General features: G+C 40.6%; 1 protein-coding gene and 1 pseudogene across 1 annotated transcript in view; one reads left to right on the forward strand and one right to left on the reverse strand.

Annotated features, from left to right (window-relative positions):
* Window positions 1–10,698, reverse strand: part of BNIP1 (BCL2 interacting protein 1) — a 14,366-nt gene extending 3,668 nt beyond the window's left edge. The window contains exons 1-5 of the mRNA XM_027841660.1: window positions 10,602–10,698; window positions 4,736–4,828; window positions 2,433–2,524; window positions 1,159–1,257; window positions 581–699 (exon numbers count right to left, since the gene is read on the reverse strand). Of these exons, the coding sequence (XP_027697461.1) occupies window positions 581–699; window positions 1,159–1,257; window positions 2,433–2,524; window positions 4,736–4,828; window positions 10,602–10,685 (487 nt within the window). The 5' untranslated portion in view covers window positions 10,686–10,698. The remainder of the gene's footprint in view (window positions 1–580; window positions 700–1,158; window positions 1,258–2,432; window positions 2,525–4,735; window positions 4,829–10,601) is intronic.
* A 172-nt stretch (window positions 10,699–10,870) lies between these two features.
* LOC114027589 overlaps window positions 10,871–14,946 on the forward strand; it is a 7,071-nt pseudogene continuing 2,995 nt past the window's right edge.

Genomic DNA, 14,946 nt, shown 5'->3' on the forward strand with positions numbered 1-14,946 from the left:
AATTTCTCGAAGGCAAAGATCATATCTTCTGTTTACTCTGCATCTTTCTGCAGTGCTCCATTATAGTATTCAATATTGAGTTCACAATAAGAATGACAGTGTCTGGTATAGAATTTATAATCTCAGAGAATGACTCTGGGGACAAACTACAAGTTTAACTACTGAAATGATGTACTGGGGGGAAAATGGGACTTAAAAGAGTAAATGAAAAGACTTCCCTTTTATAATTTTCCTGGGAATGCAAATCTGTTGCTATTGGTCTATTTTAATATTCCCTTCTAGAGTTTCTGATTTTTTTACTTATAAAGAGTTTCCCAGTGAAATTCAAAGCAGATGTCCCAGCAGTCTAGTCAGCAGTTTATAACAACTATATTATGACTTCTTTCACTGTTTTTTTAAACTCCCCAAATATGATAAAGCTATAAAAATCACTTTGTAATTTTATAGACACCATGAGAAGTTAGATGAAAATGTATTCATGAGAAGTTAGATGAAAATGTATTTAAGAGCCTCAGATCAATAACTATCTTAGGCAATTGAGCTCCTGAGAAGAGTCTCCTGACCCTTGCTCTGGTCTTACCTAAAATGTGCATTGCTTCCTCACTCTGACGAACCTGCTGGGACATCATTCTGCTGATGCCCATCAAGCTCTCTGTGATGTTGCTAGAAGTCTGTGCCAGGGTCTCCTTAGTAGTTTTTCTATAAAGTAAAGAGGAGGATGAAAAATGTCAGTCACAAGAAACTAGATTCCTGAAGGGAGGATTTAATATCTGAGAGCTCCAAGAAGACAGGAACTACATCTTATCTAAACTTTGTGTCCTCCAGCAATGAACATATTTCCTCTAATAATTACATGTTATGTCTCTGAATAACAATAGTTCAGAGGTCCTCTAAACCAGCGGTGTCAAACCCAAATAGAAACAGATCCCTGTAGGCACCACATGGACTTAGAAATCCACAAAGTAACAGTATCAATATTGTATTATTTTTTTTTATTATTTTGTTAAACACTTCCCAATTACATTTTAATCTCATTCTGGTAGCCCTCTGGAGTTTTTAGGGGCTTGTGGCCTTTGTGAGTTTGCTATTTCTCATCTAAACCACTAAAATGGTACCGGTAAGAGCCATATATAAAAGGATGATAAAAAGCATTATTACCTCTGCCTCATGTCACCCCCTTGAAGAAGTTCTGCTTTTTCTAAATTGTCAATTGCAATTTTACAAGCAAGATTTGCTTTCCTCCATGCAGTCTGATTGCTGGAATCAAAAAAATATATGTATTCTTCAGTGATAATAAGCTTCCAAGTCTCTCAGTGAATAGAAGCAATTCATGCAAGGCAATAGTAGAAGCAGGCTGGCCTCCCTGCCCTCATCTCACTCTAAGCCCATCCACCTGACATCATTCTGCATCACTGCAGAGAAGAGCACAGAATCAGCATCTGAAGATTTGTTTCCTTATTGTACTGCCTAACACAAAAAAAGGTCAAAAGAGAAAAAAAATTCTTCCAAAGACCCACTCCCCCTTCATGTTCATGATGGTGAGTTTCATGCAAAACTCAAGCTATTGTGCTACCACCAATAGAGAACAGGATCATGAGATCGAAAATTGGGCAATCATTTCCTTTTAGAGTCCAGAACGTGTATGGCATGAGTTGGTTTTTTTCACATAATGGGGTGACTTTGAAATGGTTTATCCACAATCTCTCATTCAAACCTCCTTTTGGCCAAAGAGTTTAAATCTACAAAATGACTGCCTAAGTTAAGATCTCTGACCATGAAGTATTAGAAAAATTAAATTATTAAATTTGGGAATCAGACCTGTGACTCCGGCCTCATTAGCGGCATGCTCAAACCAACTGAACTAACAGTTATAATTTTGCAAACTTTATATTTAAAAGTGTTTGCAAATAAACATTATGGCTAAAAAAAAATATCATAGGTTAATGTGACTTCTGATGGATCAATATACATTCTAATAAGGCAACTACTCCACTATGACACCTTGTACTTTTCTTTCTTCTATAATTTACCCAATTACATTTGCACAGTGAAGGAATTTCCTATCAGTATGGGGATGGAAGGAACTCATATGATATACAAACACAATTAAATCATCCCCTAGTAACAACAAGAAGTAACATTTATATAGCATTTACTATGTACCAGACACTGTGCTAAGCGCTTTACAATCATTAGATCCTCAAAACAACCCTGGGAGACAGGTTCCATTGTTATCCCCATTTTACAGATGGGGAAACTGAGGCAAATAGCGATTAAGTGACTTGCTCAGGTTGAAATCAGGTCCTCCTGTATCTATCCATTCTGCACCCTAGCTGCCCCAGCACATGGACAAAGCTGACCAATGAGTTAATCCAAAAGAACCTCTGATCCACAGTATGGATACAACAGGGGGAGGTAATGATTTCACCTACCTGAGCAGCTGCTTTTTGTGATTCTCAACTTCCTGGAGCAAAGCTTGTTTCTCAGATTCTTTATCCTGTTCTTTAGCCATCTGCTCAAGCTCCTTTAGGTGAAAATAACTGTATGTGAAAAATTTTTAAGCTATTCATTCTTTAAAAACAACATAAAATGTATTCCAGTTGTGGAATTCAGAAAATTACTGAACACCTCTGATACTCCTTGAGTTGGAAGCAGATATGTATAAAGAACTTACTGAATAACAAGCAACAAACTATAAAAGATAATTGATGACACAATTTTATTCTATTTGTTGCTATCTCTAAAGCTGGAAAATGTAATTTACTATTGTCTCTTTAAGAGTTCTCTCCTAAGTTGGTGTGTGACATACATTCATTTTACAAATTAAAATGAATTGACAGTATGGCTTATTGGCTAGAGAGTTGGCTTCAGAGCCAGAAAGACTTGGGTTCAAGTCCCAAGCTATTAGCCTATCTCTCTAACATCCCGGCTGTGGGTCCATGAGAAAGTCACTTAGCTTCTTAGAGAACTCTGGGCAATTCTTTAAGACCATTGTAGAGAAAGTGTCTGCTTACATTAATATACAGAGTTTCCTTATCTTCAAGTTCCTGAAATCACAGGTCCAGTCCCTATCCCTAAGAGAATGCCACAAAATCACTGCTAGGAATCCCTGGTCTAAAGAAAGTTTTGTACCAATACACGCTATCAAAAATTCAACAAAAGTATATCTTCTCATTGCCCATATTCACCTCTTATGCCCCAGGTCACCTCTCTTTTGCTTACTTGAAAAAACAACTTTCAAGTTCACTGTAACTATGGAAGTCAATGTTGCAGTCTCTTATGTACCACTATCTTTTTTGGGGGGGGGTGAGGCAATAGGGCTCAAGTGACTTGCCCAAAGTCACACATAATAAGTGTCAAATGTCTGGTCTGAGGCCAGATTTGAACTCAGTTCTCCTGACTTCAGACCCGGTGCTTTATCCACTGCGCCCCCTAGCTGCCCCTTTGTACCACTTTATAGAGCAAGAAGGGACCATAATCTGGATCAACCCCCTCATTTTATAAATAAAGAAACTGAGGCCTAGAAGAGGGAAGTAACTTGCCCAAGGTCATACAGCAAGTTGGTAGAAGAGTCAGGAATAGAATTCATGTAGACCATATGATAGTTTTATTATATTCATTTGTCTCTTTATGATATGTGGGATTTTCCTTGATCGATTTCCCAAAAATTTCAATGTCTGAGTTGATATTGTACTGACTCAGAGGGTTACTTCCAAACCACTGACTTTCTTCTGCTCTCTTTCAAATGATGCTGAGAACTAAACAAGGCAGGGGGAAGAGGAGAAAAAAAAAAGTAAGGTATTGGGAGTTAGGGAGTCTTCACCCTAAATCTGAAGGGAAAACATGTGAGAAGGAAAGGAAAAGGGTATAAAAACAGACACAAGCCATCTGACTGACAACAGATGAACGTGAGTTCTAACAAAGCCGGTCATATAAGCTCTCTGGACCTCAGTTTTGTCACCTGATAAATGATAGGTTTGTACTGGATGATCTCCAAACTCTCTTCAAGCTTTAAATTCTATGATTAAAAGGGCTGCGGCTGCTACGCCAAGCCAATAAAAACCAGGAGCCAAGCAGGATCACTTTTATGTGGGAACAGTATCAGAGAACTTGAGATGATTCTGGGAAGAGAAGGGAGGTAAAGGCAACTCCTTTAGCCCAGTCTGAGAGCCAGAACCACTTCATATACAAACATACAGATTCTCATTCATACACATAACAAATCAACAACACTTACTATACACAGAATACCGTAAGACAGGGGAAGGAAGCCCTTATCATGGTAATTCTTTAATGTTTCATTTTCCTAACTACTTCAAAAATCATGGTTGCCAGGAAAATTCTGGCAGCACTTATCTTTTGGGGGGAAGAAAGGGAGTAAGTAAAACATTTGATTTGATGTATGACATACTCAACATTGAAGAAACAAGCCTTCTATCTGGCTTATATGCTAATTCTAATCAAAACTAGGTTAGAGACACCTGGGAATTAGCAGTAAAAAACATATGGAATGAATGTGTCCAACTTGGTTTTGGAACAACAGGAAGACTTCAGATGGCTGTGTTTTTTATCTTCTTTTTATAGTAAGTCAATATAGAACTGAAATTACCAGACCTTTGCTAGTATATAAAGAGGCTAACCATTTTAAACCTTCATCCCTGTCTCTGCTAATCTCTAGAAAACAGCCACTTTCATTATAACACACCAACAGGCCCCTGGTTCAGCGGCTGCTCACCTGTATTTTGAGCCGTAAGTGATGAAACTTCTCCTTCACTTTGGCATTTAGTTCTGTAAGCGTGCTCAATGGTCCTGAGCAATCCCGGATATCCTAAAAAAACACCAAACAAAACCAGGAGAAATATGAGTGCTTTCCTCTCAATTCACTGAACTGAAGCATCTCTTCTGTTTCTTCATTTGTAAAATGAGAAGGTCAGCCTCCATCAGTGGTGGAGGTACTCCCAGAGGTCCCCAAGACCCTTTCAGAAGGGTCTTTGAGATCAAGACTATTTTCATAATAATACTAGGATGTTTTAATTTCTAATATGGCAATGTATAGGTAAATATAACCCACATAAAAGTATTTTAGGAAAGAAGATCCTCAACAATTTTTATGAGCATAAAGGAGTCCTGAGAACAAAAAGTAAAAGAATTGCTGACTAGAGAGATTTCTCAGGCCTCTTCTACCTCAAACATGCTATGATTCCGAGCCTCTAGACCTGAATGTCTACCTGGTTTTAGTTATTTTCCTCTCTGAAGCAAGATAATTCAAAATGTCATGTCAATTATCCTCAAAATTTAATATTTTTGGGAAAACAATATAAAGACCCAAACTACTCTAGCTTGACATAGCTATTAGCACCAAACATTTACTAAAATGCAAGCCAGTTGATATGACAACAATAACACAAGTGCCACTAGGTTTAAAAGCACTTTCTTCACAATTCTGTTTAGTAGGCAATGCATTATTATTGTCCTTATTTTTCAGATGAAGAAACTGAGGCTCAGGTTCAGAGAGGTAAAGTGACTAGCCTAGGAGCACACAGCTAATGAGTTTCATAGATGGATGGAACTTGAACCCAGCCATGGCTTTCGACCCCAAGCCTGGTGCTTTTTCCACTACAGTACAAGAATCTTAAGTGTTAGTAAAAGTGGTTGGAATACAATAGACCAGACATGACAAAGAAATAGGTATTTCAAAAATGCAAATTATAACTCCCTTAAATGGCACAGTATAAAATACTAATACAGTGACTAAACAAAACATGGAAAATCTCCTTCATGAATTTCATAGAATGCATTGCAGTGTTTTAAATTTTATTCTGAACCTAACTAAACCAAATAAAATGAGCATTTCCATATATACAAAGTAGAAAAAAAGGATTACACATGAAATTGTGAATCTCTACTATGTACAGCTTACTTTTTCCTTGAGCATATATTAACTTCAACATATAACTTTCAAATCTGTCTTGTCCTGCTTTTTATTCTCTTCTATTTCAATGGCCCTCTTTTCTTTCTTTTTCAATCCTAATGCTCACCCCACCCCACTCACAATCTCTTTCACCTCACTCAAAACAACAACAAAGAAATAAAAACTCTTACAACAAATATGATTGCAATGTTTTACAGAAGCTTCAAAGGGTATATTTCAAATTTATTTAACAACTTCTGGAATCGTTGGCTTGGCTTGGCTTGCCTTATAGAACTAAAGCACTTTGTTATTCATCAGCATTTATGAGAACCCACAACCATTAATGAAATTAACTGAAGGTGGAATGCAATTTTATCTGAATTAACACTAGACTCACTTTTCTAGCATAAATACAGAAATGGTCAGAAGTATTGCCAAATATATCTATGACAATCACACCTCTCAGATTTTGAATCAAAGTCCTGACCTCAAATATCCTGTCCCATTCAAAAAAATGAGAAAAAAAAATTGTCAGCCATACATGCTGATTTTTGGTTCAGAAAATCTAGTCACCATACTTAGAAGTTATAAACAGTAAAATTGAGGCATAGAATGACCACAGGAAAACAGTGATAACAAAAAGCATTTAGTTTCTTCATTTTTGGCTCACAGACCTACTCATTAGAATATTAAACACAAAATCTGCAATTGTATTAGAAAATGCCTCCTTTTCTAGAAACTCAAAATTGATGGTGACTCTGAGGATAACACAGAGACACACGGTGAGCATAATAACAAGTAATAATAGAAATAATAACAATAGCTAACATTTATATATTACTTATTATATGCCATGTACTGTGCAAAGTACTTTACAAATATTATCTCAATTGATCTTCACAACCACCTTGGGGGAGGGTAAGTGCGATTATTATTATCTCTATTTTACAGATGAGGAAATGAAGAGTTTAATCAATGTGCCCAAGGTCACACAGCTATTAAGTGTCTGAGGCTACATTTGAACTCAAGTCTTCCTGAAATCAGGCCCAAAACTCTATCCACTATGCTACTGAAGTAAGCTGTACCCCTAACCAATGTGATCTGCAAACAAGAAATGGTATGAAAAGACAACATCCAAATACATATATCACTGCAAAGGGAAGTAGGTCTGTAAAAGAACAAAAGCAACAGATGGACAGCTCCAGTGCTGCACTGATCAGCCAGTCAGTCAACAAGAATTTTATAATAACTATGTGCCAGGAACTGAGCACTAAGGATATAGAGAAAAGCAAACCTCTCTACATGTACCAGTGTACTCAGTTCACCCTATCTTCTCTGGCAGATTACCCTTTTTATCATCTTTACTCTCTTATTTATCATCAATCTCTACCTATATCCTGGCTATTTTCATACTGTCTACAAACATATTCATGTCTACACCATTCTCAAAAAACCATCCATCTCTGCCAGCTATCATTCTATCTCTTTTCTCCCTTTTGTGAATAAACTCCTCAAGAAGACTGTCTACATTTGGTGTCTCCAAGTTCTTTCCTCTCACTCTCTTCTTAACTTTCTGCAGTCTGGCTTTTAATATCATCATTAAACTCTCCAAAGTTACCAATGATCTCTTAATTGCCAGATTTAATGATCTTTTCTCAATCCCCACCCTTTCTGACCTCTCTGCAGCCTTCCTCACTTCGATCACCCTCTTCTCCTGGATACTACCTTCTCTCTAGATTTTTGTAACACTATTCTTTCCAGGTTCTTCTCCAACCTGTCAGACCTCTCTTCTTCTGCCTTCTTTGCTGGATCCTCATCTAATTCACTCTCACTAACTGGGTTTCCCCCCAAAGCTCTCTCCTGGGTCCTCTTCTCTACTGTACTTCATTTGGTGATCTCATCAGCTCCCATGGATTCAAATATAATGTCTATGCTGATGATTCTCAGGTCTGTTTATCCAGCCCTAAGCTCTCTCCTAATCTCCAGGCTTACATCTCCAACTGTCTATTGGATAAATTGGTTGTTCCACGGACATCTTAAACTTAACATATCCAAAACTGAACTCATTATCTTTTCTCCAAACCTACTCAGCTTCCAAATTTCTTTATTAATTGTCAAGGGCACCATCATCACCCCAAGGACTCAAGCTTGAAACTCAGGGTGTCATCTTCAACTCCTCACTCACTCTCACCCACCATATCTAATCTGTTCTCAAGTCCTGTCAATTCTACTTTTGCATCATCTCTCCCATTGTCTCCTTCTCTCCACTGACACTGCCACCACAGACCCCTATCACCTCCTGTCTGGTTGGTTTTTCAGGACAGACTCCCTGCTTCAAGTCTCTTCCCACTCCAGTCCTGTTTCTACTCGGCTGTCAAATTGGTCTTCCTAAAATGCAGGTTTGCCCATTTCACTCCCCATTCAACAAACTCTGGTGGCTACCCTTGAGCAAGTGTCAAATAGCCTGGCCCCTTTCTACCTTTAAAGTCTTCTTACATCTTACTCCCTTTCATGTACTCTACCATCCAATGACACTGGCCTCTTTGCTGTTCTCTGAACAGGACACTCATCTTCTAACTCCAACCATTTTCACTGGCTATCTTCCAGGCCACTCACTCCATCCTCATTTCTGTTTCATGGCTTCCATCAAACCTCAGCTAAAGTCCTACCTTCAGAAAGAATCCTTTATCAGCCTTACTAAATCTTAGTGCCTTTCCTCTGAGATTATCTCCAGTTTATCCTGTATGTATCTTGTTTATACATAGTTATTTGCATGTTATTTCCCCCATCAGACTGTGAACTGGTGAGAGCAAGAATTTTTTTTTCCCTTTCTTCGTATCCCCAGACTTAGAAAGGTGTCTGGCATATAACTTGCTCTTAATAAACCGTGATTTGGAAGACAGTGATTTTTTCATTTTGTTTTTCTATTACTGCTGAGTGAACCACCAATCTCGCCGGTTGGCTACTTCAGTTTCTTGCTGGACTCTTCCCTCTCCCTTACTCCATATATCCAATCAGTTGCCAAATCTTGTTTCTACCTTTGCATCTCTTCTATAAGTCAACATCCTGTGGGCCGTCTCCATTTGTCCTGATCTGTATCTTGCCACTGGACTGAGATGGTTCCCAAGGAGAAAGTGAGGCTGGTGACTGCACAGCCCTCCCTCACTTAAATCCAATTCACTTGCAAATCACAACATCTCCTTTCTGACTATGGTCCTCTTCAAGAACAAAGGACAAACAATAACTTAAGTCACCATCCTAGTTCAGGCTCTCATCACTTCTCACTTAAACTGCAATAGTCTCCCAACTGGTTTCAATGCTTCATGTCTCTTTTGAGTCCAATGTATCCCAGACACAGATGCCAAAGTGATTTTCCCAAAGTGCAGGCCTGACCATGTCTGTACACATCCCCATGCCTTGATAATGTTCAGTAGCTTCTTACTACCTCCAGAACCAAATATAAAGTTCACTGTTTGGCATTTAAGACTCTTTACAACCTGGCCCCTTACTAATGTTCCTGTTTTCTCCCTTCCATGAACTCTATAATCCAACTACATTGGCCTACTGGCTAGTCCTCCCAAAATATATTCATTTTCTGTCTCCATGCCTTTGCACTAACTGTTCTCCATGTCTGGAACGCTCCTCCTCTTTACCTTTAACATCCCTTGCTTCTTTCGAGACGCCCCTCAAAAAACACCTTCTACAGGGGGGTTCTCCCAGCCATATGAGTCTTTCCCAATAAGGTTATTTCCCTTCTTCCTTATTTACGTGTTGTCTCCCCAGTTAGTATGTAACTAGTATGTATTTAGCTTGAGGGCAGGGGCTGTTTTTTGTGTTTTTGCTTTTCTTTGTATCCCCAAAAATTAGCACAATTCACCTGGCAAGTAAGCACATAATTGCTTGCTTATTCGATGAGTGATTGTTTTTGTAGCCAATCTGCCTGGCACAATGCCCGGCACTCGGGAGGGGCTGAATAAACATTTGTGGTTGAAACAAACGGACCAGGCAGCCCCCGGCCGAGACAGAGAGCCAGATTTGGGCTGGAATCCTGGCCGCGCTAGGCGTGTGACCACAGGCAAGCCACTTAACCTCTCTGAGGTCCACTGTAAAATGAAAGGGCTGAACGAGATGCTCTCTCAGGACCCCCCACCCCCACCCCTGGTTCCAGCTCAACCCGGTGTCCCTAGCTTCACTCGACCCCCGAGCAGGAAGACTACGCTGAAGTTAGAAGAGAGTGATTCATAGGAAGACTAGGTGGGAAGGGGGGTGGGGAGAAGGCATCAGAGACCAATATAAATACAGGTGGGGGCGAGGACCAATGGGAGGGGGAGAGGGCTGCGGCGGACCAATGGAAACGAAGGAGGAGCCGAAACCATTGGAAACGGGGAAGGAAGAATGGACCAACGAAAGGGGATGGGGCACGAGGGACCAATGGAAATGGAGGGGGGGGATGCACGAGGAAACAACAGGAACGCGGAGGAGGAAAGCGGGGGGAGCCAACGGAAGAGGGGAGGGGGAGACGCGAGAAGCCCCGAACCAAGGTGGGGGAGGGGGGTGCGAGGGACGTGGTTCTGTCCGCCTTTCCGCGATGCGGGAGGGGAGAGGCACAGAGCCCGAGGGTCCCGGGCTCTTCGGCCTCGGATGTGAGCCACAGTGAGAGGAAGGGGTTGCTCGAGCAGGGTCCCGCTACCTGGATAAACGCTTTAACCTCCAAGTCGAATATGACAATTTCTTGGTTACACATCCGGACGTGGACATCCAGGGTAGTCGCCATCTTGGGGACCGGCTACGGGCCTCCGTAGAGGCCAAACCAAATTGCGTTTCCTTATTTACGCGTTCTCCCGGCGCTGTTGCAGTGCCATCTACAGGCAGGTTACAGAGGACACGGAGGGCTACTGGAGCTGGGAGAGACCTTTGACACCCTGGAGCCTTACTCCGTTTTCAGAAAGGCCGAGGGCCATGCACGTAGTACGCAGCAGAGCAGGCTTTCAAATCCAGGAACCCGTGTCTTCTGACTTTAAAGCAATCCAGTTTAACAACCATTTATTAAGCGCCTACCGTGTGATGGCTCTGCCCCAGGCGCTGGGGGATACAAAGGCAAAAGTGAAACAATCCCTGCCCTCCCGAGCTTACGTTCTGCAGCGGGGCTGGGGGTTAACACTTAATCAAGTAAATTGAATACAAAGTAATCTAAAGCAATTTAGAAAGCTGGAAAAGATTAACTCTTGGGAGGGATCAGAAAAGGCTTCTTGTAGGAGGTGCTTTGAAGAAAGACAGGGATTCCAAGAGGGAGAGGTGAGAAAGGAGTGCAGTTATTGGGGACCACCTGTGCAAAGGCCAGGAAGGGGGGAGGGATGTCGGAAGTTGGAATGTCTAGACCAGGGAACTACAGCTAGCAGGCCAGTTTGACTGGAATAGAGTTCGTGGAGCAATATGAATGAAGACTGTAAAGGTAGATAGGAGACAGATTATGGAGGGCTTTAAATGCCAGGCTGAGGAATTTACGTTTTATCCAATACAAGGATAAAATAGCAATAGGGACAGGGGCAGCTAGGTGGCGCAGTGGATAGAGCACTGGCTCTGGAGTCAGGAGGACCTGAGTTCAAATGTGGCCTCAGACACTTACTAGCTGTGTGACCCTGGGCAAGTCACTTAACCCCAATTGCCTAAAAAAAATAGCAATAGGGAAGAGTGGAAGATTTCTGAGTAGAGGAATGACTTGGTCCTGTCTATGTTAAGGAATATTATTTTGTCAGCCATGCGAAAAAGGATGGATGGATAAGAGGAGAGACTAGAGGCAGGGAGAACAATTAGAAGGTCATTGCAATAGTCCAAGGAAGAAGCTCTGAGGGCCTCCACTAGGTGGGGAGAGGGAATAAGCGTTTATGTATCACCTACTGTATGCCAAGTGCTTTACAGATTTGACCCTCACAACAGCCCTGAGAGGTAGATATTGTTATTGTCCCCATTTCACAGCTCAGGAAACTGAGGCAAATAGGTTAAGTGATTTGCCCAAGGTCACACAACTAGAAGGTGTCTGAGACTGAATTTGAACTTAAATCTTCCTCACTCCAGGCCCAGCACTCTATCTGCTTGTACCACCTAGCTGCCTCCTCGAAAAAATAGGTTAGCGGCTGTGTGAACAGAGAGCAGGGAATGGATAGGAGACATATTGTGGCAATATCAAGAACTGATTGGATGGAGAGATTGAGGGAGAGGGAAGAGCCAAGGTTGACTTCAAGATTGTGAACCTGCGTAATTAGAAGAACGGTGGTACTTTAGACAGAAATGAAGTTTGAGGAGGAATCGGTTCTGGAGGGAAATATAATGATGATTCCATTTTGGATAGTTTGAATTTGAAACATAAATTGGACATCCAGGGGTAGATGTCTAGTAGGCAGTTGGTAATACAGATTGGATTTCAGATGAGAGCTTAGAGCTGGACGTAAGACTTGAGAGTAATCTATATAGAGATGATGAACCCATGGATGCTGATGATATCACCCAAAGAGACAATTTATCAAGAGAAGAGGGCCAGGACAGAGCCTCTAGATGGGGATGCCCATGATTAGTAGGAAGGAAGACAGTGATGATCCAGCAAAGGAGACTTCAGAAGAAGTGGTCAGACAGGAAGAGAACCAAGAGAGAGCCATATCATGGAAGTCTAGTGAAGAGAATGCAAGAAGAGGTCTGAAAGAGTCAAAAGCAGAAGTGGTCAAAGAACGAGGATTGAGAAAAGGCCACTGGGATTAGCAGTTGAGTCCTAGGGTACCTTGGAGGTAGCATTTTGAGTCAAATGGTGGGGTTAGGAGCTAAGGATTAAGGGATTAAGAAATTGGTGGGAGGTAAGGCTATTAAGGCAAAGGAATATTCTTCCTTTTTTTAGGAGGAATAGCTGCTGTTTGAAAGGGTGGCAGGGTCAAGTCAAAAGTGTTTTAAAGATGAGGGAGATCTAGGCGTATAATTAGGGAAAGCTCAGCTCTTTTCAATTATGTGGGCATGAAGTAAGGGGGTTGATGCTAAAAAATGATGGACATTTGTGTAACATTTTAAGGTTTGGAAAAAGTCTGACATATCTCACGTGATCCTCACAACCTTGTGAGCTAATTACTACAAGTATCATCTGCATTTTACAGAAAACTGAATCTCAGAAAATCCCAAAGAACACATAGCAAATAAATGTCAAAGGCAGGATTTGAACCATATGTTCTTGGGTTCTTAGGATAGTGGATAAGCAGTGGGGTGTAAGGAATGTCTTGAAAATAGATCAATATGAAAAGTTTGAGAACAGGCACAGTAATAGTTGTGTGCACAGATTGTAGAGGGCAAGGCTTAGTTCAGAGGCACTGTGTTTGGGCACTGTGACCTTGGTCAAACCAGGGGTCAAAATCACCTCTAACAGCCTTTTCCCCTCTGTTTCTTTGATCTATTATCTTGGAGTCAGGAATCCTGAAGACTGTAATTTTTATTAGCTGTGAGATCTTGGGAAAGTCATAGGATTAGAGCTGGAAGGGACTTTAGAAATAATAAAGTTTAACTTTCATTTTATAGATAAGTAAACTGCTGGGATGGGTGGGATGGGGTAGGGGTGATTTCTTTCCCAAAGTCACATGGGTAATAAATAGCAGAGCCTAAATTTGAAGCTAGAACTTCTGTCTCTAAATCCACTACACCAGGTAGCTGAGCCATAGTTTTCTCATCTGTGAAATGAGAGCAGTAATACTTACAAGACATACCTCACAGGATCATTGTGAAGAAAATGTTTTAAGGTTTTAAAAATAGCAACTTAGATATAAAGTTGTAATTCCCTTCAAAGTACCTGTAAGGAGAACAACAGTCCAAGTATAGCTACAGGATTATAGAGCAAAAGTTGCTAGTTCTAGTGTTGAAGTTTCAAGGTAGTTTGTGCAGCCCTGGTATAGTTACCAAGCACATATGGGAGTTGAAGGAAATTTGGTCACTTCACCCCAACCTAAATATCTAGTAGGTCTGCAGGAATTTCCACTGAGAAGGAATGAGAAGGTTAAGAAACATTTTTACCTGAGCGGCTCTATTCTGTGCTGGCTGAGTGCAAATGTGGTCCCAACTAACAAAAAGAGTTAAAATAGTCATAGGCACGGTCAGTGTTACAAAAACACCCACTTTGAGAGAGAAACCCAAGGAACCAGTTAACAGCTTTAGCCTTTGGCAGGGAAGCAACTCAGCCAAAGATGACAGCAACAACCCTTCAGGGAAACAGCATTTTATAACTGCAAAGGCAGGATTCAGTCCTAGGATTGAATTTTCCCTGGAGTATATTCTCTTTCTCACCAGGGGCATAGAAGTTTGTGAGATATTGGTCCCTTTTTTGGGGGGGGGGAACTTTTCCTTATTTACTTTGCTATTATGTCCTAATTAAAAGCATTGCTATTTGATTTATAGCTCCTGGTCTATTGATAGAGAATCTAGAGAACGGAGCTTGGCATAACCAAGATGACCCAAAAGAACCCATCCTGGACCTAAAGGGTAGCAATCTGTGCTGAATAATAAAATACTTTTTTTTTTGAGAACTGTTCCATGAAGTTGAGACTATGGCAGCAGTAATATTCTCCCCATCACTAAGGCAAGTGCTTTCTCTCCTCTTTAAATGACCTTGTGTATATTCATCTGTGTACTTATTGAATTCTCCCATTATATTGGAAGCTTTTTGAGAGCAAAGACTACTTCATTTTTGTCTTTGTGTCACCAGCACCTACCACAGTACCTTGCACAGGGTAGGTACTTAATACATTTTTATTGAATCTAATTGAACACAGTTTATTAATCAACTATTCATGCCAGGGCTACAAATATCGTTCTTTTAAAGATCAATGAGGTTCATTAACTTGCTGAAGGCCAAAAGAATGGGAATCTATGAGATTATCCAGGAAATATAGAACTATTACTTTGCAGGATTTACATACCATGGTTCCCCGAAGCCACAGAGTTTCTTTTTTTAATTTTTTTATTAATTTATTTTGATTTATTAACAATCACTTCCATATGCTTTTGAGTTT

Source organism: Vombatus ursinus, unplaced genomic scaffold (genome assembly GCF_900497805.2).
Source record: "Vombatus ursinus unplaced genomic scaffold, bare-nosed wombat genome assembly UNPS02014863.1, whole genome shotgun sequence".
Lineage (NCBI taxonomy): Eukaryota > Metazoa > Chordata > Mammalia > Diprotodontia > Vombatidae > Vombatus > Vombatus ursinus.